General features: G+C 41.4%; 1 protein-coding gene across 1 annotated transcript in view; it reads right to left on the bottom strand.

Moving 5' to 3' along the window:
* Positions 1-25,349, bottom strand: part of GNB4 (G protein subunit beta 4) — a 32,532-nt gene extending 7,183 nt beyond the window's left edge. The window contains exons 1-8 of the mRNA XM_074834220.1: positions 25,243-25,349; positions 8,209-8,308; positions 3,854-3,892; positions 3,012-3,118; positions 2,070-2,133; positions 1,085-1,247; positions 820-886; positions 456-657 (exon numbers count right to left, since the gene is read on the bottom strand). Coding sequence (XP_074690321.1) covers positions 456-657; positions 820-886; positions 1,085-1,247; positions 2,070-2,133; positions 3,012-3,118; positions 3,854-3,892; positions 8,209-8,265 — 699 coding nt within the window. The 5' untranslated portion in view covers positions 8,266-8,308; positions 25,243-25,349. The remainder of the gene's footprint in view (positions 1-455; positions 658-819; positions 887-1,084; positions 1,248-2,069; positions 2,134-3,011; positions 3,119-3,853; positions 3,893-8,208; positions 8,309-25,242) is intronic.
* Between the last annotated feature and the right edge of the window lie 1,728 nt (positions 25,350-27,077).

Raw genomic sequence — 27,077 nt, 5'->3', positions numbered from 1 at the left:
CCTTCCAGAATATTTCTCTGAAAGCTCTTTTCAACAGAAAATATCAAGTACACTTTCATTCAACAAAAAACTTTAAGATGATGATGCCTGGCTATTTTGCTCCCTCACTGTGTATCACATTTATCTACAATTTTCAGTTTTTAACATATTGCCACATGCAAAAATCTTCCCTACTCCATTCTCTGCTTCTTAAAAAACTGAACAAAAGCATAGCTGAAACTATTCCAAGAGCACTTCCAAAGCATCGTAGATAACGATAATTATAATTCAGTTATAAACTAGATCGTAAGTTATTAAACAACCTTCTTTGTTACATACAATTTAAGATTCTCGACCCTAACGAAGTAATTGATTTTAAATCAAGGTAACCCAGCAGACTATAGAACTGAATTCATGCAACTATAGCTTTTATTCTCCCCCTTTCCTCCCAAGTGGAAATATAAATGATCACTTACACAAACTGCATTAATATCTGACACATGCCCTGTGAACGACTGCCTGCACATTCCATCTCGAATATCCCAAAGCTTTGAGGAGGCATCACAGGCACCCGAAACAAAAGTCCTCATATCTGGACTTAGAGAGAGACTCATCACATCGCCAGTATGCCCAGTGAATGTGGTGGTCTGCTGACCAGTTTCAATATCCCACAAAGCGCTGCAGATAAAGTGACAACATTAACATAATGTATGTGGTTATTTGACAGTTCAAAATTTAAATACAAAATTAAGGCACTGGAGAGGAAAGGAAAAAAAAAAAAAGAAAAAAAGAAAAAGGGGGGGAAAAAAGCCCCCAGGCCAACAGAACTCAAAAACTCACCAAGTGGTGTCTCCTGAGCTAGTGACGATTTGGTTGTCATCTAGAAAGCGACAACAGGACAAGTATCCTAAAAACAAAACAGTTATGTTAGTTTCAGACCCAGGAGTAATAACTGAACTTTAAAATCCAAGAGCAGTGATTAAAGTTCTCCCACAGCTAGTCTGTAACCAACAAAACTATTTCAGAGTTCACAACACACCTCAAAGTGAGATTGTTTCATTTGGTGCAATAAAAAAACCGAAGCTGAAGCAAGAACATGGCTGACCTGTGTGCCCTGGCAACTCTCGGCTCACTCTCACATTGCCCTCTCTGGTTTTTAAGTTGTATATGGAACAGATGTTGTCCAATCCACCACAGGCAACGTAGTTTCCAGACGGTGCGTATGCGCAAGTCATCACCCAGGAGGATCTCAAAGGAATGGCGTGCATCTTCAGAAAGACAGAGCTCATGAATGCTACGTCACACATCAGCTTTCCTTTGTCACTGAGGTCATTCGGATCAGTTAATGAATTATAGCATATTAAACACACCAAGTAGACTGTGTATCATAAGTTTCAGTATTTTGATTTTACAAGATATTAGAACCCATTTCATATTTATACATACATACATACTAGGATGAAAAATACCAGTAGTCTCTGGGGTAGATATACAGAACTTCAGTACAATGTTATTTAATAGCAAAGCTCTTCTAAACTCAAACATTTACAACATTTGTTTATTCTACTTAGATTTCTTTGTTCAATTATTCTACATCTCTGAACTATAGGTTATAAAATGCGATGGTTGTATCCATGGAGACTGGACAGTTTAGAGGCAGATCACCACTCTACATTCTACTTAAGCTTTTCTCATTTAACAGCTTTTCTTTTTTTCCTCCTCCTTCCTCTGCCTTCAAAAGTAAAGCACTCTTGTAAATTCTGAGGTTGTATATTTCTACAGTTTAAAACCAAATTAGTTTCAGAAGCAACACCACACAGGCATAAAGCAATAGCTATAAGCTACTGCACTAGCAATTTAGAGTGAAAACATTACGTATTACCTAGAACTATTGCTTCTGAGGCACAATCTACAACATATCACTAGTAATCAGCTAGTCAAGAAAGAAAAAAAAAAAAGATTACGTCTGATTTAGAAAAAGAACTGCTTCTTTTCATTTTTGCCTTGCAACCATAGAAAAAATAGACACAAGCCCCCTCAAACACACAAGTTATGCATGAATTACTGATACGGATTATAAATAACTCTACCTTATTTGTTGTATAACTATCCCAAATAATTAATTTTCCATCTTGAGAAGCACTGACTAGTAGCCTAAATATAAACAGAAAATATGTTAATATAAAATAAACAAAAAAAATCTCAAAATAGACATACATCATGTATGATTACCAAGAGATTCAGAAATTTCATCATTTTTTTATTACTCTCTTTTTCTTCGGGGGGGGGGGGGGAATGATTTGCTGGAAAAAAATCTGCTAAGATCTACGTATTACCTGACCAAAGAAACACGTTTTATGAACCCTTTCCACAGCTCCTTTTATTTCTCATATATTAGTATTTTAACTACATAGCTACACAAAAATAAACAAGAAACTTAGAGGAAAATACATCTTATTTTGAGAGCAGATTCTAGATGTATTTCCTTCTGGACATGACAGAGAATAGACCATGAGGCACTGTTAACATCTGACTGTCAGTTCCTCTAAAGGCAACATAACAAAACTCCTTTCTAGAAGCTGAGTACCTTTTCCCACTATGTAGAAAAGGGTCTTTTTTTCAACAACATCAAGTTTGGTCATAGTGTTTTTAAATTTCTGTTATCACAGAAGTTACATAATTATTCAACATCTTGGAAAATACCATATCCATCATTCCAAAAATATGCCTCAATACATACCCATCTCTGCTTAAACAGACTCAAAAAACTTAGTTAAAACTAAAAGAAGGAAAAGACAAAACATCTGTGGGGAGAACAGGCAAAGTACCTCTCCTTTCAATCAAGACTCCTCTATTACCACTATGCAATCTTCACTGGTTCTAAGGTGAACTATATCTGAAGACAAAAAAACCCACCACAGTCGTGGTCTGTGATCCCTCTGCAAGGGCACCAACACCATACCTTAGGGCTCCCAAAACCTGGTATAAGATCTGAAGTAAACAATCTGGTTTTAAGGATCACTTGTACAAACCTGGAGTCGGATCCCCAGTGCATAGCATAGATTTTGGCTAAGTGACCTCTAAGCGTACGCCTTGTTCGCATCTGAATTCGACCCACTGAGTCCAGACTTGTTGTGATCTAAAAATAAATAAAACAAGCCCCTGAGATACTGAGAACTATTTTTAATATACAAGATAATTAAATGCATTTGAACTTTGATAGAAAATAATCTATTTTGGCATGCAACATTAAAAAAAAAGGGATACTAGTGTACAACCCAGGATTAGGCCCATGCACACTGTGAAAAACAGATTTTACAGAAAATACACTAACATGCTTCACAATGGCTTCACCTGAAACTTCAGAAAGTTTTTTAAAAACAATATTCTGTAATACTGAGGTTATTTCAGATTATCAAATCTGAAAATTTTCAATTAAAACCAGTGGAAGAAATCCGCCAATATTTACTGCACTGTTACTTTTTAAAGCATGACAGTACTTTAAATGCAAAATACTTTTGATTCCAAAATACAGCTAGAAGACATTTATTTAAATCTTTCTAAATAGACTAAACACAATAAACACGGTCTATTTAAAAGGCAAACTGGAAGCAGGATCCATTAAGATAGTAGGGTTTTTGTCTGGTTGGGATTTTTTGCTGCTTTATTTGTTTGAGTTGTTTTGGTGAGGTTGTTCTGTTTTATTTTAAATAATTGTATAAATACACAGTATCTTTCCAAAGGCTTCTTTCACTTTATTCTTTCACTTACTAAACAGTAACATGTTACAGTCCTAAATTACAGGGATTTTTTTAAAATATATATTTATATATATATATCAAGTAGGAGTCTATACAGAGAATCACGAACATACCTGAGCAAGAGTTGTGTCACTGCATGCTTTCCTTGCATCCTGAAACAAAAGAATGGAACAATTTGAACCTAAAAGGCAACACTGAGCATCAACTGAGAGAAAGTGTCTAAAGGAAAAAATAATTCTTAAGCTAGATTTCACCATGCTCAAAAAGCCGCAATCCAGCAACAACTTACATGCCGATATGCCTTCTGGCACCCCAATAGTTTTATTATCCAAGGAGGAATCTAACGCACTGGCACACAAGCTGGGGGTAGTGGAGGAACAGGGACTTAAGAAGGGCCATGATCCAGCATCCTCCGAGTCTCCCTTTCTACAGAATATGTGATTCAGAGGCATTTGGAGCATTCTGACATCCCAGCGCCTGCTCTCTCCCCTGTATTCCTTCCCTGGTGTGGATGTGCTTGCTCAGGGTGTGCTGAGCACCAAGGGAAGAACTGATCCACCTGAAAAAACCACTACATAATATACATGATTAGCAAGCTTTGTACTACATGAGGCTCTTGCATTAACCCCCCTGCCACTGCAGGTGTGACACTGTTAGTTATGAGAGGCAGGATGAAAATTAACAGGCAGGATCTGGAGAGCAGGACAGACAGCAGGCTCACCAAAGCTTAAGCTGCTGATGCACTTCATACAAAATGAAGGAAAAAAATAGTCAACTGACACTCTCATTTATTTCATGGAATGGATGGTGCTCAGCTCTCCATACAGATACTCTCGACTCTTCATTTCAGACTCTATGGGCATATGACTTACTTTCTGCATATTATTCAACCCTACCTAGAAAACAGACTTCACTTTTGTTTGTATAATCAGAGTAACAGACTGGACACCTGATGCAGGCGAGCACCATTGAGCCTAGTCTGCCACACTCTGATTTTGCAAAACCTGGTTTCAGTTACAATTGCGATTACACTGCACTCCTGCAACTCAGGCTCCCGTCTACGAAAGACAAAAATAGGCACACAGTCAGCAACCCCTGCTGAGAAGCATGGTTTAAAATAATTGGCTTAAAATTAGACAGGAACTCCATAGCACAAGTTAAGGATAAAACTATCAACAGCAGTACTGAAGGATCAGCCACAAGACCCTCTCTAACTCCCTGCAATTTCTCCAGATACCTTCCAACTTCTGTAACCAATGGAGCAGGCATCCCACAAATGACTGATGGCCTTCTTCACCACTAATTTGTGTGTCCCCCCGCCCCAAGAAAGCGTTCAATCTGTACACTAATGGCTATGTCCTCTTTGAGAGGAGGAACGGAAACATTTACTCACACATTTTGGAACTGCATCAACGCATTCAGACTAGGATCTTAAAATTTTTCAATCTCTTCCTTGAGAGTTACTTGACATTGCAACTTTAACAATTTTTTAGTGCCTGTTTATTTTGACCACCCTTTATAGCTTTCCTCCCAGAAAGCAAGCCTGAGAGTGGATTAAGTCATCTCAACTTATTTTTAAAATGTCTGAACTGTAGAAATATTTATAAAATGTTGACGTCTGGAATCAGGAGGGGTTTAAAATACCAGGGCAGCAAATCCCTTAGCACTCAGGACTTACTTCATCCACAGGAAGAAACACACTGAATTTTAAACAATTGTTTAGCTTAGCTGAAACACTTGAAGATGTTCAACATAAAATGTATTCTGAATGAATCAAAGCAATTTTTCTCAAAGAAAGTGCTATTAGCAAAACCTATACTTGAGGCTAATACTTGCCATATGATTGGCAAAGTTGAAGGAAAAGCAAAGTTTCAACAGACTATTCTAATTCTCACATTTTAACTGTCATTTCTACATATGCATCATCGTAACAGAATCATTATGTCATAATGTATAAGAGTTCCTCTACAGAACTGTAGTTTTTTCTCAGTTCATGCAGTAGACGTTGCAGAATTTGTGAGAAAAAACAGATCAATATGCAGTCCCCACAGTTTCCTAGCATACACATGTAAGATTTAATTTTTTTCCCCAAAACTATATACGTATTTTTTAAAATATAGTGTCTTATTTGCTCAAAATGTCATTCAATTTCAAAGGACACTGTGCCAAGTATGCAACACTTTCGAAAATAACATCCTGAATTTCAATTCTCAAAGTGAGGACACACATCATGCGGGAGCTTTATTACAGACAGAAATAGGAATTAAATTTAACCACAAAGCCATCCTGCTATCATTCACTGATGTTTCAAACTTCTTGCACTAAAAATTAATGCAGTCTTATTTCATCCCTCCATCAAGTCTGTGTACAGAACAGAGCTACAGCTGTAGTAACTGCATGGGGAGGCAAAGGTACTCACTTTACCTAGATATAGTAAAAAAAACCATCACTCGACATTTCTAAAACATTTCAGGCTAAAAAAGATCTATTTGGAAACTGACAGCTACACATCACAGTTTGCTTGAGGAAGTTGCTAGTTACAATCTTACTTTTAATTCACTTAGTACAAAGTTGCTTTTTCATTATGAAATTGTTAGAGAAAGTATCAGGCAAAAAACAAAGAGTTGTAAATAACTGAGATAGCACACTGCTAGCTATATATAAAACATCAAATGTTGTTTGCAACCTCACCTCTTTTTAGGAGTGCATCAAAAATAGTTCCTGAAAATTACCAGCCCGCTAGATATTCTAGACACTTAAAAACCCTTATCTTTGTTATACCCTATACCTATTCTCCTACCCATCCCAAACAAAAGATCTATTCAGAATGAAAACTCTGTAATGATTTAATAAGATAATATTCACCTATACAAATACTAAGCTGAATTATTTGGTGAGAAAGTTTCTTGAAAAATCATTAAGTCATCAGGAGCATTTTCTAATTGCATATTAACCTGAAGTTAAAATTAAGCATAAGATATTCAACCCTGCACTCGGATCCAAAGAGGCAAAGACTAATTGCCAATACTGAGCCAGAAGACTCCAGCAGCAACAGCCATAGTTAGTCAGCTACATCTGTGCAGATCCAGTTTCAAGTTTGGGTGACAGAGTTACAACAGAAATATTAAATTGACCTAAAGCCACAAAATGTGCTTATACAAAGAGCCAATCAGATTTTCATGCTCCGAAATTAAGAAAAGCAAACATTTCTGCAACACAGTCTAGCTCTCTTACTTGCCTATTATCTCCTTCTTCACAGAACCATTTTGCATAAAATCAGACTGACTGATTACTAAGACTGAATTAAAGACTCACTGGCTCACCCCAACTTAATGTAATAAGAAAAATCTTTACAGGCAGAGGAAGAACAGAAAAATACCTTTTATCTGTGCAATGCCATAATAAAGCCTAAATTTACAAAAAAAATTTTAAACTAAGATTTATTTGCATTCCTCTACAGAACGGCTAGAAGGGGTACCCAGTGCCCCAACTGACCCCTTGCTTGTCTTTCATCAGTTTATCAAGCGAAAACAAAGCGACTCAGAACTCTCCTTGAATGACACCAAATGAGGAGCAATGAAAGCAACATTTGCCCCCAACACATGAAGTGTGATCACCTCATGGCTGATACCGACAAGCAGCCTAACGCCCGCTGCACTAAGCACAAGACTGCCACAAAACAACTGCTGCCAGCAGATGTTATGCTAAAAAAGTGTGCACGCAACATATTCTAAGAAACCTGTAGAGCATTCCCATACAAATCAGGTTTATGGATGCTTCTTGCTTAGAAAAAGGAAATTTTGATGAAGAATAAACAGAATTTGAAGATCCATATTAAGCTTTGTAGTTTTTTCTTTACTGAAAACTGCATCACTGAAATGTACAGGCATGTTGCAACAGATTCCTGGTAAACTGGTTTGGGGCATGACAGATCATACTTCGTTTATTTTCAATGAGTAATTTCAACAACAAATTAGCACATATGGGGGGATCCACGTTTTCAAAAAAATAAATTCAACAGGAAGCAAAGAAAGAGGGCTTGTAGAAATGACATCCACCCCTGGAAGGTTTACTCTTACACTGCGTGCTTATCAAGAGTGGCAGCACAGAAGTCACTTTTAGTCCAGAAACAAGCTTTTCTAATACCTTTAACCCCAACTTGTTGTGCCTGGGTTCTAGAAGTTTGCTGTTCCGTTTTTAAAAATCCAAAGTAAGACAGACACACATATACCCCTAGTAACAAAAGACAGGAAACTTCAAGAGGAAATAAAATATTTTGTTCAAGAAATATTACGAATGCATTACATTATACCAATGTCTTACTTTTCTGATTTTTAAACAAATAGTCTTGAAAATATTTTAAGCTCCGTACAACCTAAACAGGGGCAAGTATTAGATGTGATCTTTACACTTTATTCCTTTAAAGAAGGAACTTTACTGTGAAAAATAAGCAATTAGCAATTCTTACTCTGATTTGATTTCGCAGTTGCTCTGCCTCCTGCCGTAACTGTTCCAGCTCACTCATCTTCTTCAGTCTCTACTTCTCACACTCCACTGGTGAAGAAAACCTGCCAATGAGATGGAAGAAAAATAAGTTTCTGTATCACTTTCTCCTCTTTAAAAAAACAAGACAAACCCCCCATGAACCTATATATATTTATTCTGCCTTTAGAAAGGCTTCCAAATAGATACTCCCTTTAGTACACTGTCCAATAAATTTGGCAAGACCCAAGTTATTTCAATTCCTGAATTGCCATGAAAAGCAGAGTTAATTTAAGTCTATTTTGAATATTGAAGCAACTGTCAACAGAACCACCCACTGTACTTTCGTGAATGCATTTGTAGCGCCACTCTTCACAGCCACCCGGAAACCTCTGTCAGTCTTCACCCCAAGATGGCAACAGAGAGCAAAGACTGCAGTGGTCGCCTTAAACATTTACCTTTGAGCTCAACAGTGCTATGACACAAGAGCCTTCGGACATGACATCCAAGCCGGCTTTTGTTTTAACTAAAGATGAAAATTTTGAATCCTAGACTACAGCTGAAATGGCAGGTTTTCTGCAATTTTTTTTCCATATTTTCCTTGGGCAAGGCCCGAAGATCTTTTCATTTCAAAAGCACCCAGACAGTGAGAAGGGAGAGTAAAGACAGAACCATCCCTAAAAGGATCCTCATGCTGGTACAGCCCACAGCAGTTCTCACCTAAACAAGGACTCAAAGCAACCTTAATAAAAAGATCAATAAACAGTAAGACCACATGCAAGCACACTTTCAGGTTAGTAATTTTTTTCAATCAGATTTTGCATCTGATTTTATCAGTGTGTTGAAGTTTCCTCAGATCAGTTTTCCTCTTTATCCCCAGTACAGCAGCCATACACCACTACACAGACCTCTTAAGTCTATTCACATACACGTAGACTTCAATATCCTTGCATTGGAAGTAAAATAAGCTAGTAGCTAGCGCACGAACAAGCCAGGTACTTGTTTGTATTTTTCTCATGATAGAAAAAGATAGAAAGGTGACAAACATACACAAATTGGATCATCTCCCAATCAAAATACATCCTAATCGGTAAGAGCAGAGGGGCAACTTAGAAGGTTTAACTAGTATTTTCAGCTATACATAAGTAAACTATGAAGTTCACACCTTTCCCGTCCTTAAACCCACGCTGTTCAACTACAAAGACATTGTAATTCATACATGACTACTCTAGAAGACTACTTTATTACTATCATCTCCCTATTTCAGAAGCCCAGACTACTTAATATCGCTTAATGCACAGCAAGCATAAAATATAAGTCATCAACACTAATGTCCGACTTAAAAAAATCAAACATTAAAAACATCACTTTAGCATGCAGGCTAATCACATGCCTTATAGTCTATCGAGTTTAATTACAACCTTAATACATTTGATTGCAATACTAGACCTCTATGAAATAAAGCCCCACTTTCAGTTCCAACAGGGTCAAATTATCCTTTTCAGCACGTTCTTCCTTTTTTTGTTCTAGAACCTACACAAAGGTAACACAGACAAACCAATGGAGTCAAAGGTCTAAAGCAAGACAGCCACGATGCCTGCCAACGTTTCAGTAGTCCTGCGTGCTATTTTTAACAAAAGATAAAGATTCCTACCAGAGAAGTTGATGTATCTCTAATTTTCTGAGAAGTCAGCTTCTGCCCTGTGATGTGCCACACACTTCAGTGCTCTGTAAACAGTAACTTCCAACACAGAATAATTCACCATAAAGAAAATGACATTACTATTCAACTGGAAGCATGCATGGCTGCTCACAAATAGCTAAAGTTAGGGCATTTTTTTACTGATAGGTAAAACTGTGAGCATATTAGAAAATTAGCTGTAGCATTGCACTGCACTCAAAGACCATCAATGCCCATTCTGTACTTCAACCGTAAAGTCAGTGTTAATGACCTTAATGTCATTCGTATCAGTACTGTTCCTTGTTAATGCCATTTCTGTATCGAGCTGCACCAGCAGCTAAACAGCTGTTAAGCTTAACAGTTTAAATCATGTTATACCTATACAAGTTCCTACATGGACAAAATCCAGCTTCAGAAGCCTTCTCACCCACCCACCTTTAGCTTAAAAATAAATTCCTAAGCAAATTCAAGGGCATTGATCTTTCACACTTTTTCGAAATAATTTTTTTTTTTTGTAGTTGAGAAGTCCTAGCAACATCAGTATTTTCTAAATTTGCAAGGTCATTAGCATTACTGTTCAGCAGAAATGTATCAGTGGTTCAAGGTCAAGCTATACCTCAATGAATATAATGGCCTCCAAGCCAGTACACATTTCTACGAAGTCTAGATTAATTTTAGAACTGGATTATTCTAGCTTTAAGCATTAAAGTTCCTTTCCAGCACGCAGCAGCTGAACAGCAAACTCTGAGATATTCTTAAGCTATACATAAACAGCGGGATACTACAGTAAACAAACTAAGTGCACAGTTTAACTATTAAATTGAAGTGTATCCAACACTGTTGTACTGGCTGGCTGCAGGTCCCAATGCAACTGCTCGTGTGTTCAGACTGATCATCCACCATAAAGTATTTAGCAGAACAGTGAGCAAGATGCTTCCACTTGGGATTTTTACATTTTTTAAAGCACTATTTCAAGGTGCCCACAGAAAATTACAGAAATTGAGGGGGTGTGGAGGAAGCTCTCAGATTCACACTAACTCTGCAAAGTAGCATCTCTAACCTCTTGTCAAACTACTGTGTGAACACCTTACTGATGCCATACTCATGACAGCAACGCAGGAACATAAGCACGTGCTTGGAACTTGCACACGTGGACACATCTGTATCTGTTTTAATGCTTCTGATGTTACAGTGATATGGTTAAAGAGAAGAAAAGAGAGGAAGCCATAGTCAAGATGTTGTTATGTGTGTAGACCATTATCCAGACTAGATTTATTTGCTGTAACATTGGTTTTAAGCGTATCAGTGAGGTAAGCAGTGAAGCACAGCGAGAACACAGAACTGAGATGCCTGGCAGCAATGGCAAAGGAGAGGCTGCATCCTGTAAGCCAGCTCTCAGTGCACAGAAGCAGGTCATCACTACAACCCTGAAGTGTGCTATTTCCCAATGCTCCCAATCATCAGATAAAAAACAAGTTGTTTTTTATCAGATTAAATGCTGGGACTGCTTTTGCAGGGTTTGCAAAGAACAGAAGTGATCTCTGTATTGCAAATTTTTCCTCATACAACAAATTACTGAAAACCTCAGTGGATTCAACTCCAACTTGCACCAGGTTACAAAGGACACATCCCCTCCAGGAAGATCAAAATACTACAGCCAGGAAGGAGCGCTGCTCCACAGCCTGGAAAATTCCTTCTTTTGAACATGAACTTCCCCAGGAGCCTAGCTGTATTGTACTCAGCTGTGCACACAGCAAAGCCATCAGCTCTGCACCTCTATGGGCAGAGAGTTAGGATTCCCCCTGCCATCTCAGGAGACTGAAGGTAACGTAATGTCTGCCTCCCTGACTTACTAATATTTTTAGTAAATGTTTAGTCAGAGAAAAATATTCTGAGTTACCTTAGATGCAGAATACTAGAGGTATCTGCTTTTCAACATTCACAGGCAGAAACCCTGATGAAGAAGCCAGATGCTTCTCTTCAAATGCAATTCATGATGTGCATGATGTACTATGAATAATATCATCTGCTACAGCAGAGAGACCTTGAGGGGATGAGCAACAGGAAGGGGAAGAACTTCTTAATACCATTGGTAGCCAGGGGGTGTACCACTGCATGATACCCAAGTGATTAGGAAATGGGGTCAAGGACATGAGATGCTTCCCATCAGAAGCAGCAATACAGGGAGCTCGTTGTGAGCAGTAACTATTGTGTAACCAAGGCGGCACATCTTTGCCCTCATAAAAGCAATGTCATTTGTAGGCTGAACTGTACCTCACTGCAATTTTTCCTCAGCAGACTTGTACAAGTGAATTTACTGATACTAAAATAAAGTGCATCCCGAGGCAAAATAATTAACTAAGTCAGATTCCACAGCGTATCTAGCATCAGGAAAGCCACTGGCAGGCTTGAGTGCTCCACAGACAAATTACCCCTTACACTATTCCTGATTCAGTAGCAGCACCATTTGCTAAGAGTTTAATTCTTCATGATACGGGCAGGCAGTGACAAATTACCATGGGTTCTTGTCTCAAAAAGTACTTTCTCTGCAACCTGTGGACTCAAACATTGTGGCTGGGAAAACACCCTTTTCTCTGCAAAAGCTGACTCCAAATGCACTTGAGGACACACTGTAAGAAGATTCACTGAGCCCAGGACCTGTGAGACACTGGCGGGCGGCAGGGCAGGACAGAGAGCCTACACGAGCCGGGATGCAGGGAGTTCATCAGACAGGGACCCGCTGACCCCACCGCACGGAGAGGGAGGCTGGCGCAGAGGCCGAGAGCCGACGCAGCTCTGGAAAGCCAGGAAATGGGCTGATACTTGGCAGATTACTCAAAGCAGAATAGTCAGGCACGTAGTGATAGGAACCTTTAGTTCTGTAAAGCAGAGCTATTTCTGTCTCAGAGAAGACTGCAGTTTACAAACTAAGATCCTAATTAATTTGGTTTCTTTAAAAAAAAAAAAAAAAAGCAGCATTTTCACTTGCCTTAGCAAGCTTAGCTTATTCCCGTGTAAAATCATCATAATAGACAGGAGGGGAAAAAAAAAAAAAAACACAAAACCTAGAGAAGGGTAAATACACCCCTCCCCACAACAAAGCATTCCTATTTTCGTGCCAAATATATAGAGATTAAAGGGACTGCAGAAAGAACAATCTGTCTCACTGGATTCTTAAGAGCTATTGACTAAAGAATTATTTAGGTAAGAATTTTATTTTGTATCAAAAAATCAGTCCTTTAGAATTGAAATAAGTGCTTACCTATACATACCAACCTCAGTTTTTCAACCCATGCAGTAAGATCTCACAAGTCATCAACACACAGCAGCAGAAAGTAAGAGAGGAGGTTTCACATAGCTTTCATGTGATCATCCCTACTAGTGATCACACAGGTGGCTAAACATAAGGAATGCTAACTATAGTGCTTTACTAATTATAGGAAGAAGACAGCAAGAAATACTCCAGATCTCTCTCAAGGGAGCTATACTGGTAACTCACACACACATTCAGGCTCCAGTCCACAAAACCTTTATATGCTGAAGTCACTTGTGTAAAGTTACCTCCTTTGTCTTTGGTAACTGCTGACAATGCACGCAGGCTTTGATGTCTCAACAGTGGTGGACTGGGGTTCTGGCTTGGAAGTGGAGCTCTGGCACCATACACAGACTAATACTTTATATATTCACGATGTGCCAAAGAAGATTCTGATAAAACATTTCCTCATTTAGTGACACTAATAAACTTCGGCTGCTTTACCCGCTCATTTATGTCTCTCCAAAGCCATGAATAGAGAAGGAAAACATAGAAAGGTTTTATTTCTTACAGCCTGAAGGGAATGGATTTGACATATTCAAGAATGGTGCAAAATCTATAAGCTTTGACATAGTGAACAAAGCCTTACATAAAGTGAAATCTGCCAACAGCCAGTTAAAATAAATGCATTAATGCATGTAGTTACATACCTTCATATATAAAAAGTATTTTAGTTGGAATTTTACGTAATATATTTACTATGGTAGAGCTGTTTGAGGACCACACACACACACTGGGCTCTCCATTGAAGAAAATCAAACATTTAATGCCTTTTTTTACTGTACCTTGGCCCTATGTTGTCTCTCCTCTGTCTCTCAAAGAGACCTTACCAGCTATTCAAGAGACCTTACCAGCTATTCATTTTCCCAAGAATTCTTAGTTCTGATTTGTAGCTGTATTGCATCACTAAACACAGACAACAAAGCAGGGAGCTTTTATATTGGTCAACTAATACTTAAATACAAGCAGAGAGAGGCGTAGTTGAAATAACAGTGTATAAGGGCTGTAATTGTGTCACTGGGTACCTTGCTCTTTCCTTCTCCCTCTCCTCTCAAACCTCTTCAGTGCATCTCCTTCCCTTCTGTATCTTTAACGTACACTTGAGGGGTGCATTAGTTGCAGAACATCTTAGACATTTCAGTAAAGAAAGAGTAATAGTTTAGTTTTAAAAGAAGGTTACCATTTAGGAAATAACCTTGGAAATCCTAACTGAATCTTTTCCTTAAGATTTTTAAATTTTCATTTTGTATGATGGAATTAATTGTCACTCTTAATTTCCAAGCCCCCAAGCACATGTAAAGGAGAGTTGTCCCATATTCAGGGCCTCTGGTCTCCCCAAGAAGAAAACAGGAAGCAGCCTGGGTGTGACCTCGCTCGCTGAGGTCAGCGCTATTGTTGCACTTCTGCACATTTTGGAAGTGTTTTAAAGTGATATGCCTCCATTATAGCTTTGGTACAAAAACAGGAAATAATCAACCAACGCCTCTCAAGAGGAAGGGTATTAGCAGAACTTATTTAAACACCCATTTCTCTAACAGATACCACCCCCAATTTTAAGGAACCGTTTCATGTATATACTCAAAATCACATATACAGCTGGAAAGGAGAGGTCACAAAGGAGACCCACAAGAAAACAACAAATCAGTGGGACATAAAAGTAGTCTTGTCACTTCGTGTGCCAACATGCCCCATGCAGTTACATCACGAATACAACCCCACCCACGAACTGTGTGGCAGAAGCAGTTTCAAGCCAACAATATTGCTCCTTCCTTCCTCCGCCAAAACACCTCGTACCCCTACACATCATAAAGAACAGAAGTTTGTGCCATTTTATACACACAGAGCTACTTCGCTTGTGATTTTAATATAACTTTGAAATAAACCCTGCTACAAAAATGTCTGTATTTACCGCAGTAACTACTTGGAGTTATTAACAGAAGTAATTTGAGTCAGACAAATATAAACATCTGTCTTCACCTTCAGACTTCAGCACTCTAAATATCAACCTTTGGTGTTTTTCACTAACAGAGGAGAGCAGAGGAAGCAGCAGCTTGAAGGCGTCTTGCAGTAGTGTTGCTGGGTTTAGAAGTCAATGCCATTTTACCAGCGCTGCCGACACTGCGCATGCACAGCTTGCAAATGAGAGAGCAAACCCGCACGGTGATCAGCCTTAACAGATCACGATACATCTCTGCGTTTGATGACTGGTTTGATTATGGTTTCCATGGAAGACAAATAGACCAACAAATACTGACCTTGTTAACAGCTGTCACAAAATAGACAAAGGAAATCACAGTGCAGAAATTAGAGTGAAATAATTCTTAAGTTTACTACTGAAAAATGATCAGTGACTTTAGACTTTTACCCTTCTTTAGACAATAAGCTGATGGTTCACTAGACTGCTGTCTTAAGCTCTGAGATATGAGAGTTTATTTCTAAAACCCAACTTAAAGTCTAAGCCAAGTACATTCATAAAACATGTACAGAAAGCCCCTACTCTTCCTTGCCCACACACACGAGATTCTAGAAAAAACTCAAGAAATTCAGTGTTAAGCATAAGGCTGAGAAAAGCACAGGAAGGAAGGAATATTTAAAAGTCATGAATATTTCACAGTCCAAAAGAGCGATTTTTCCAAAAGTAACATTCTTGCATCTTATATTCATAATGTTTGTTTCCAGGTCAAAATGTTTTGGTACGTAAGCACAGATTTATTTTTATCACACTCCCGGCAAACAGAACTTCATGTGAAATTCAAATTATGTTGTCTTTAGTGACTATAATAATGATTCTCCAGTGAAAATTTGGTTCACTGACCACAGACTACTCCATCACTGAACAAATTATTACTGGTTTTGCAATTCAAAATGTGTAAGAAGCAGCAAGAAAGATCTCAATGAAGCAAAAAGATATTACCCTAAGTAACAACACAGAGATGGTTCCAGTCCAATTTCTTCCTTGGGGACAGACAGGTGGACACACACACAGGGTGAGCTGACGTACTACATTATTTGCCTCTTCAACTACCCAGCTATACCCAGAAGCTATTCTAACAAGTTTTGCTATGAAAAGTGTACTGTAGAGTGACAATTCAAAGTCATTTTTGAAGACCACTTACATTTAAATCCATCTCTAAACAAGTTTGATTTTGGATTTAAGGGGCTAGTACATTGATATTTACTGAGGTGGCATAGCACCCTTGCATCTTGTAGCGCCAGTGTTATGCATACAAAATCTGGTCTGGCACCTACATGCACAAAAGATTACTTAGCAGCCTCCTGTTTTCTGAGAGCATGCAGACTGCACAGTATGCATAAAAGGCACCAAGTACACAGAAAATTTTAGGTTTAAAGTCAGTAGAGAAGATACGCATTAAGAGAAAAGTGCGTTGATTCAACTACGATGACTATTCACTTGACTGAAATAATTTCTGGCTGAGAGTTTTTGAAAGTGGAGCATTCTTAAGACACTTCAGGAGCAGAAAGCCCAGCAGTACCAGTTACACATACACATTGTATCCTTTCAAATGTATCACACCAGCTTGGGGAAAAAAAAAAAAAAAGCATTTGATCTATACATAGTCTTTAGCACCCTTCCCTCCTCCTCACCATTCAGCACCACACACATACTCCCTTGGTACCAAAGTTACAGGGAGGCATTATGCAGTTCACATAATTATGCAGCTGTAACATTTAGCATACAGCTGTACTCTTTCATAAGAAAACAAGGGAATATAAACATTTGCTTTTTTATACTGATTATCCAAAGATCAGATAAAACTATTGCCCTCAGGTCTAATTTTAATTTAGCTTTTGGTTCACAATACATTTCTGGTCAATTATTTGTAATTGAAAGCCATAAAAATTAAGTTCTCTTCCAGACTAGAGTTCAGGCTACTTTAGTAGGTTTTTCTAAGTTTTTTTTTGAGATGCACATTATCATAGGCCTCACTTTACAGAAAGCCACTGAATGATTAGAAATCCCATACCAGAAAGTGAAATCCCTAAGTACTGTTTTTCACCCCTACTAATACAAGTATGGGATTAAGAGTACACAGGCTATGTACTTCAGCTAAGACTTGTGATGAGATTGATATATCTAACCTATACTCTTTTGAACTGCTTTTGATGTTTCTCATGCAGTATCGCCTGCTTTCAAACGGTCCCTTATTAAAAAAGAAACTAGACCAAATATTTAAGGAAGCCGTCATGTTAAAGCAGTATGTATCACTGGGCTTCTATCCTCACACTTGCAGGGTTCTCAAAATAAAGGCTGTCTTTATAGTAGGAGTATTTTTAACATACTGATTATATCTGGCACAAAACTTTTAGGCAAGATAAAAACCTTTCTTATAAAAACCCTATCCAGATAAAGCTGGCATTATTTAAAAGGAACATGTAAATTAAACTTGTGATTCATTATTTTTCACGCCTTTAGAATGCATTAAAATCCAAATGTAATTGTAGAGTTCATAGCCCAAAAAGAAAAAAAATAAAATATTCAGGTCACATAAACATACAGAATAGAGTAGCCAAAAGTCAGAAATTACCCACCTGCCTACTGGAATGAAAACGCCCTAGATGAAGTCTCCAACAGAAGAGGATAGAAGAGAAACAAAATGCTGAAGTAGTACAATATTTCCACCAGAAGCAGTCTTCCCCGAAGTGTCACTTTTTTTTTTTTAATACAAGAACTTTTCTGTGAAAGTGTGACACTCACTAGGTTATAAATAGCAGAACTCCACTGCGGAGACAAAGCCTAAGGTTATAAACAGGAATGTATTTGCCAGGCACCGTGGCCACAAGAGAGCCCACGGCTCCACAACCTGCTTTGCTGGAGGTTATCTTTCCAATCCACTGAAAATTCTGTTCTTGTAAATACTGCCTAAGTATCTCAAAGTGAGCTGGGTCAACAGCAGCCTCTGCTTCTAGCCTTCACGAAAGAGCAGATGCTGTTCTAAGTCTTTTGGTTTTAACGTTTGGGATACACATACTACCATTTTGGAGTTTTTATCAGCAGTCATGACTGAAAGATGAGTAAAAATGGCTATATATTCTTAAACTTCTGCTTCCAGAAGCTAAGCACAAACCAAAACAGTATCTGACTCAAGGAAAAGGCAAACATTAGCCATTCCAATGAAACTCTCAAGCAATTTAACTGTCTGCTTAGGATGTTGGCCTTTCAGCTGTCGTCTTGTTTATTACTATAAAGGTCTACAATTCAGGGCCACAAGGTTTCTGTAGAGATTGAGGACAGAAAATTGCTCAAGTTTCTGAAACACCACCACTAGGAAAAGTCAATTTTCTTTTCTTTGTTTCATCCCTTTTCTAAGAGCTTATCTGGCTTTTCATGCCCATCTATTTGCATCGATAACAAACTATAATAGATGAGAGGAAAAAAAAAATGCCTTAATGACTTCCTGTCTTCAGCTACCTGACCTTCCCAATTAGCTGCTTTTTCCTGAAGTGTGGAGAACAGCAACTAAGTGCTGGCATTGTTACATACTCATTTAGAGTGCTTTTATTTTGGACTTTTATTACATTTTTATCCTGCTCTATGGAAAAAAAAAAAAAAATCTACCTCACTCTTTTGGGCTGCTTCTAAAACAAAAGAGGAGTTTTCCCCCTTTCTGTTGCGTAACTTGGAAATTAAGTGTGTGTCTGTAGCACCCAAAACAATAGTTTTACTTCCTGACCACCTCATTCTCCATACTTTGGATCCGCAGAAGTTTCTTGCCCCCCAAGTGTCAGTCAGCAAGATTAAAAATAGGCACTTAATGTCCTATAAAATGATGCAACACTTCCCTGTGGACCACTGCTCTTCTCCCCTAAGATTGTTAGGAGCACCCGACATCCCTGCTATGTCCTTCCTACTGTTCCAATCAAAGGAAAATGGTACTAACGTCATTATTAGTTTCTTGAAATTCTAGGGCATCTGGACTTAATGTCTTCTTGGAAACTTTGCTGTACTGAACTCTGCTTATTGTACCAAGTGTTGAGACTGCTACAAAACCTGATCAGCTCTTCTACTTCCTTTCCTCCCCATCACCACTGCGCACATGTAAATGAAAGGACTCTGGTTTGCATTCTCACATAGCAACACAAGATAAATACATTTGCTTAAACCTAATTTATAATTAATTAATTTGTTGCCAATTTATAAATTTTTGGGGGGGGAAAAGCTTTTATGTAACCAGCCTACCTAAAACCCAATATACAACAGAATTATTAATTTTTTAGTACTCTGACATTACATTGCACTGTCAAAATCTTTAAGTCAAATCACCAAAACTGATCAAAGTCACCAGATACACTGAGGCTCTAAATTTACACTGTGTTAAATCAGATTCTGACAAGCGTAGCATCTATATATGCAATCTGAATCTTTCAGCTCAGTAACAACTAAGCTCAATTTAAATCAAGAATCTAAAGGAAGGAAAATATCTTCCTTTTCCAAACTAGGGATAAAATTGGTTTATGTGAACAATCACTTAAAGCAATCAGTCATGACAGAAAGGGTCACCAGAAAAATACTCCGATCAAATATTTCTTTTAATCAGATCAATTTTAAATACCACGTGTTTTAACAATAGCTCATAAATAAGCATCTTTAATGCTAGACTTTAAATGTGTACAAATATGGCATAAATTGCATTTTATTATATAAATAGAAAATGACACAAGTGCAATTTATGTTAGAAATAATTACTACAGTAAAAGAATATATAGGGCAGCAAAAATTTATACAAAAATTAACCAAACAAGAATCAAATCATCAAGTTATCCTGAAACTGCTTGGGTGCTCTGTGCTAGACTAGATGCTGACCACCTGAAATAATAACTGCACTATGAAAACAAATTGAACAGGTCCAAGAATATTGCGAGGAGGTTATTTGTTCATGTCTAAGACACCAAGCCAGTCATCAAGAGCAGATCCAAGGTCTTCAATCTCATTTAAGAAACACAATCCATCCCAGGATTGATTTAATGATTTTATTTTGTTCCTCTCCCTCCCATTTGAAAATTAAAATCTCGTAATTTTAATCTTAGCATTACTCAGCTCTTTTAATGTTTCAAAACAGTAGCAATCATAATGACTCAAACACTTGGCTTATGTTGAAAATCCATATGATTAATATTTGTCTGAGATCTAACATAAGAAGGAGGGAAAAGCTACAGTTTCTGCAAACTGGCAACCCTATTTTGCCTCCAAATAACAATTTTTATGTAATAGGTGGAAGCTGAAAGTGCCTTTTGCTCTACATTACAGTCAGGCACTTCTATGCTTTCCCTTCCTTTCCAGTTTAAGTCATTTCAGAAGGCAACAGACTGCAAGAGTTATAGTAATTGAACCAGAATTTGTTTTACTGCATGTCAGCATTTCACATGCTTTTGGAAGCCGAGACATCTTAAAGGAAGTGAAACTGTCTTCACTGCATAGCACAACTATTTGCTAGGCAATGTCCCTCTGTATTTAAGTCTAGTTTTTATAAGCCTTCAGCTCAGTTCTCATTATGGTTATTTCCCCACACTAACTACAGCAATTCATAATAATCAGAACATCGAACATCACTGACTGCATCCAAACTGACATCCATTCAAAACATTGAGAACTTCACTTCTTGGTCTTTTGTTTCAGGCTCTCTGCGAAGATGGACTGTTTCGTTGTTCACACGATGCTGAACACATTAACACAATCCTAAACTGTACAGATTTTTAAAAATTAAAACTGCAGTTTTGTATAGCACTGCCTCGTTATCTAGAAAGCTCTATGAAGCTCTCTGCCCTAGTATCAGATATCAAACCACAACCTTAAGAGAACAGCATACGTTCATGTTTTTCACGATCATTTGCTTTAGTTCTGCTTAGCATCTTTCACATAAATTCTATTACAAAACACTGGGTTGCAAAAGACAGAGGTTTCATACAAGAACAGAACAATAACAACTAAATTTAATTACACACTTCAGAAGATGAAATAAGTGACAGGTCTGCATCCAATTAGAGGAGAGAAAAATTTTGGTGGAACTTGAAAAATATTTTCTTGATTAGCAATACTGTGCATACTTTCTAAACAGCAAGTTCCAGGCACTTGGGAATTGCATTAATCTGAGCATTGATATTCTCAGACAGTATTAAGTACAAAACACAATCACTGCATTATCAGTGTCCCTAAGTATTTACATTCCATGAGCAAGCATCATATATCAAGCTTAGAGATTCTGAATTTCCTACTAGTTTGATAAGACCTTTAAAAGTGACTCTTAAGATAAAAACCAATAAAACAAATGACTCTGTCTTCAGTGACACAGCAGTCTTAATTTATGACTGGCACAGAAGACAGGAACTGAGGAAGATATACAATGCACTGCATATTGTGGGTTTTTAAATTTTTTTTTTATTTCTTACTTCATCTTCAAAATCTTATATTGACAATTTTTGTGGCATTTTTTAAAAGCATAATGGTCTAGGCGAGAACTATGGACAGTTCTGTATTCAAAAATATTTTTCAAGGTTTTCTCATCAGGGTTTTGAGTCCCAGGTTTTTCTTTAGAAACTGTTTGGAAAATAAAATACTTGTACAAATTAAACACTAGATACATTAGTATTCAACTAGGTAACAAAGATATAGTTGAAACTTTCATTATCCAACATAAATACAACAGATGACATTTGTAGCCATCTTCTACTTAAGATTTAAATGACCTGAACAGTCTATCAAGACCAACTTTCAAGCACTTGGGAAGGGGTTAAACAGGAGATAGAGCATCAGTTATTTGCTGTACCACTTTAACAATACAGAATGCAGAAAGAGACATCCCTGTAACCTGAAACTCAAATTTTTAATGATTAACAGACAAAAGGTATTATTATAGCCTTGGTTCTCAACATATGAGATATGTATAACTCATCTACATTATTCACTGTAAAAACTGCTAATTTTAAATAATACATAATTAAATATTGACTTTATTTTGCCATATGAGACACACAGTGAGACGCATCCAAGTATTTATGATCTCCCTCTTTTTTTCTACCCCCCTTCTTCCAAGATACAAACAGTCTGTTCTTTAGAAGCACAAATTAACTTCACCACAGGTATGGTGCTTAAGAATCACAAACAAACATTGCAAAAACCCACTGAAGATTCCCAACCCATTAAAAGTCTGTCAGGATTATAAGGGTTTGTCATGTGGTTTGTTTCATTTTGATTTGTTGATATAGTCATTATTACTGTTAACATTACTTCAGACTTTTCCCAACTTTAACCAGCAATTACATCTACTATATCTGTCACTTAATTGTCAGATTAGTGACCATCTTTTACATCAGTTCCAATATTTCTAGTAGAAGTCAGAGAGCAACTTCAGGTTTTCCTCTGCACACTCTAATGACTGACGTCCCCCAATATTCCCACCACTCCCCACAAGAACTACCAAAAGATCTCTGGAACCTCTATTTATACTTAGGGAAGTATATGAAATTCTGGAAAGCACATCAAATGCTCTTGTGGTTTACTCTGTAGGTGAAGCACTGCAATCCCTACAAACCAGAATGAGCTTGCGCTGACAACTGGCAAAAGAGGAAAAGCACCCAGCTACCAGCGGGGAACTGCTTCTCACCGAGCAATCGCTCTGATCTCTCAGTTCAGATTCTCAGTAAAAAACGGGCTAAGCATTTTTCAAAGCAGAGACCAAACTCGAACACAGAACTCCATTGAATACATAAAACCCACCAGACTCAGAAAACTCCAGTTTTAACCTCTTCCAATGACCTTAAGGTGGGGTTTAGAGGTTGGTTACCTGTTTCCTCTCTCTAGACCATTTTGCCACTCTTTTCCTTCCTTTCCTAACACTCTCTACCTAGCAGAGAAGAGTTACTATTCTGTTATTTCAGAAACTGATTATATATAATGAAATTAAACTCTAAGCAATCTTTTCCTCAACTCATACTAAGCTTTGAGACTTACCGTGCTCCTACCTCAGAACTGAAAACCAGCCTGGAAAACCATACTACAATAATTGGCCTAATAAGAAGACAACGTGTCTATTCCCAAACTGTATAATTAACAGGAGGGAACAGATCAGAGGCTTATTTTGCATTAGTTCAGATAATATTACAACATAAACTAAACTAGTTGTCTACCAGATGCAAGCAATTTGGATGCTTTTTACAATTTCCAACGGAGACCAAACTAAAAATTAAAGAAGCTGATCACCTCAGAAATAAGTGCAAATAAATGAAAAAAAGCAGATTTGGAAAAAAAAATCTGGATGTGGAAACCAGCAATACCTATGAAGTATGCCACAGAAATCATCTAATGACTTTGCACTTTTCCTAAAGACGGGGAGTACCTTCAGATTTACCCTTGTCACAACACTCACGCAACGCACGCGAGTCACAGCCCCTTGCCACAAGGCGAATGACGGAATGCTGAAAACCTGGCAAGTTCTAGATAGGTATAGAAAAAAAAGAGAGAAGAAAGGGAAGAGTTTCCCTACATATTCCATAAACCTGGAAACTGCCTGCCGCTGCCACCTGTACGGCCTTTTAAATCCAAATTGCTGGGCTAGTTGACCCTGTTGGGACGGCAGGAGCATTTCGAAGCCCCCATACACAGGTCAGTGTGCCACCTGCGCTGCTGATCCCAGTCTTTTCAGCGCCAAGTCTGTCCTTGACGACCCCCAGCAACAAGAAGGTACTTCCCAAGCGGGAAGGGGTACCTCAGCCCCAAGACCATCTCCCTGCGACCTACACCGACGGCTGCTCCCACAGCCCGCACAGCGGGGTGGGGGGTCCCGCCGGCTCCCTTTGGCGGAGCGCGGCGGGCTCGGGGCCGCCGACGTCCCCCCCTCCCCAGGCGGCTGAAGCCACTCGCCCCGTTTCTCGCCCCCCAGCCTGGGGAAACGAGCCTCCCCCTCCCTTCCGCCCCCCTCCCCAGGCCGCGGCGCCGCGGAGGCCTAGCTCTGCCCCGACACCACCCTTCCCCGCGGAAGCTGGGCGCGGCGCCGCGGCATGCCCGCGCTCCGGGGCGGCGAAGGCGGAGGGCTGCGGGTGGGGGGAGAACGGGACGGGAAGCAGGAGATGCCGCCCACCCCCGCCGGGCCCGGCCGCTCCCGGCGGACCCCGGCGCCCGAAACCCCGAGGCGGGACCGCGCCCCTCACCCGCCCGCCGCCTCAGGGCGGCGCCCCGACGGACCCCCTCTGCCCGCGGCCAGCACCCGACGGGAAGCGCAGCCCCTGCAGCGGGGCTTTACCTGCTGGCGGGGTCGCAGCGGCGCTGCCGGCCGGGCTGGGGCCGCTGCTGGCGGCGACGCCCGCGGCCGCCTCAGCGCTCAACCCCCGCTGCGGCTGGGTTCTCCCCGCCGAGCGCCGCCCCCTCCCCCCGGCGCTGCGGCGCGGTGGTGCCGCCCATGCTCCCCCCTTCCCCCCCCCCCCCGCTACCCCGCCCGCGGGATGGGGCCGCCCGCGAGGGGCGGGGCGGGGGCCGGCGGGCGCGGGGCGGCTGCGGCGCTCGCGGGCGGCCCCCGCCGGGCTCTGCGGGGGCGGCGGCGGAGGGGACGCCGGGGCTTCCCGCCGGCGCGGCCCCGCGGCCCTCCCCGCGCTGAGGGACGGCGGTGGGGGCGAGCCCGCCCCCAGGCGCCGCGGCCCGAGCAGCCGCTGGAACCTTCCGCCCGGCCCCGAGCGGCCGCCGCCCTCCCGCCGTCCCTCTCCTCCGCCCCGCTTGCGGCCGAGCGCGGCGCGGGGGCGGCCGGCGCCGCCGCCGCCGCCGGACCAGGAAGTGAGGCCCGCGGCCCCCCACGGCCCGGCCCCGCCGCCGCGCCCCGCCCGGCCGAGGCTCCCCCACGCCGAGGCACGGAGGGGACACCGCCGGCCGCCCCCCGGGACCGGCCGCCGCCCTCAGGCGGCCCCGCCGAGCCCCGGGGAGGACGGGCAGAGCCGCCCGCTGGCCAGGCTTCCATCCCCCGCCGGCGGGGGCCCGGCTCTGCCGGCATCCTCCGGCCCGCCGCGGCCCGGGCGGGAAATACCTGCCGGCTCGCCGCCGCCGGGTAACGGTCCGCACGGGTGTCACCGAGCCGCCGCCTCCATGGCGCTCGGTCGCGGCGGGAGGAGCTCCTCCCCCTCCCGCATGGACCCAGCCAACGTGACGGGCCGTTGCCATGGCTGCGCAGCGCTGACGTCAGAGCGCTTAAAGAGACAGCGCCCCGAAGCTCCCGGCGCCGAGGCCTGCCCAGCCCGCCGCGGCCTGGCGAGGCGAGGCCGGGGTCCGTCGGCCGCGTTCGGGGCGGGGGAGCCGCGGCGCCCGTGTGAGGGCCCCAGAGCCTGGCGGCACCGCGGGGAGGAGCCGAGCGCCGCAGGGCCCGCGGCGGGGCTGAGGGCCGGCAGCGGTCCCGCCCGCTGTCAGGATGCCCGCGGGGCGGGGGGGGGGGGGGTGTCAGAGGAACGGCCGGCGAAGCACAGGGCACCCCGCGGGGTGGCGGGTCGGTGCCCGCGCCCGGGGCGGCGGCCGGCGCGCTGGTGTCCGCCGAAGCGTTAGCGCAGCTGCGGCCACGCCGCCTCCACGCGGAGCCAAGGGGAGCGGGCGTTTGCCGCGCAGCCTTTAACCTCCCCCCGGCACCCAACCGGGGCGGCTGCTGCTCAGCGGGCCCCCAGCACTCGATGGCCGCGTTGCCTTGTTATGTTGGAGTGGCCCCGGCCTGGCCGGGGCTGCGGGGACCTGTGGAGCCGCCCATGGGTGTTGGGAAGCGACACCAGGTGAGGCCCCAAGCTCTGCGTGTGCAGCTGCCTCCTCGTGAGCTGCCCAGGGCTCTGCGGACCCGAGCGATGGAAGCCCTCTCGCCCTCGGCACCCAGAGGGTTGCTGTGTTTCCCATTGATTAGTAGCAAGAAATAACCGCTGAACTTTGCAGTAACAAGGTAGAAGGGATGTTGCACGGATACTCAAATCTCGTTTATTCCTCACAAAGCTCCAATCCCACATCCCTTAATGGCACACATCCTTACACGGGCAGAAAGACCGTCAGAGACTGACTGCCAAGGGTGTATCGGTGTATCCACATCCTGTGCTCAAATTACAATCAAATTGACAAACAATCACAGCCAAGGTGAAAACTAAGAATATACAGAATAGCTAATTTGTGGGATGCTCTGGACACACCTTCTCTGAGTCTTGCTTGCTCCACTGCCCTTGATGCGGCAGGGACACCTCTGTAGAAGCCAACATAAGGCAGCCCTGGTCAGGACTCCAACACTAAAGATGGGACACCTGCATCATCCATCTTCTCGGCATGGGTCTGACACACCATCAGCACCACAAAGTCTCGAGATTTTTGTAAAATATTTTACATGAGTATCATAACTACCATGGGTAAAGCAATCTCTGAGCTATTAGTGTATTACTGATAAATGGCTCAGTGTTAATAGTAGTACATACTGGAACATACAGTACATACTGTAATGAAGCAGCTCATTGCTTACCTTAAATCAGTTTTAGAAAACATTTATGCACTTCCCTTAACTGACTCAAACCTATTATCTTAATAGCTTTGTCCTGGTTGCAAAGCCTACGTTGTGCTTTCCCGCACTGCAATACATCTGTCCTCTGTTTATCCAAAGGACAGATGTCATTCAGCAATATGTTTACTTTGCATTTAATGAGTGATCACATAGCAAAAATCAACAAGGAATGGGTTTGATTTTGTTGGATCGTACTTGAAGAGGAAAAAAACTTTCTCAGAGTCACTATATCACTGTATAAGTCACTTAACTTTTCATAAAAGGGAGAAATTGGCACAAGGATAGTTCTCCCTTAAACTATGCTTATTCCCTCATATTTTTCTTAATTCAATCCTCAGAACTCCTGA

Source organism: Strix aluco, chromosome 9, assembly GCF_031877795.1.
Source record: "Strix aluco isolate bStrAlu1 chromosome 9, bStrAlu1.hap1, whole genome shotgun sequence".
NCBI classification, from domain to species: domain Eukaryota; kingdom Metazoa; phylum Chordata; class Aves; order Strigiformes; family Strigidae; genus Strix; species Strix aluco.
The sequence above is the reverse complement of the archived record's forward strand: the minus strand, read 5'-3'. Positions and strand labels throughout refer to the sequence as shown.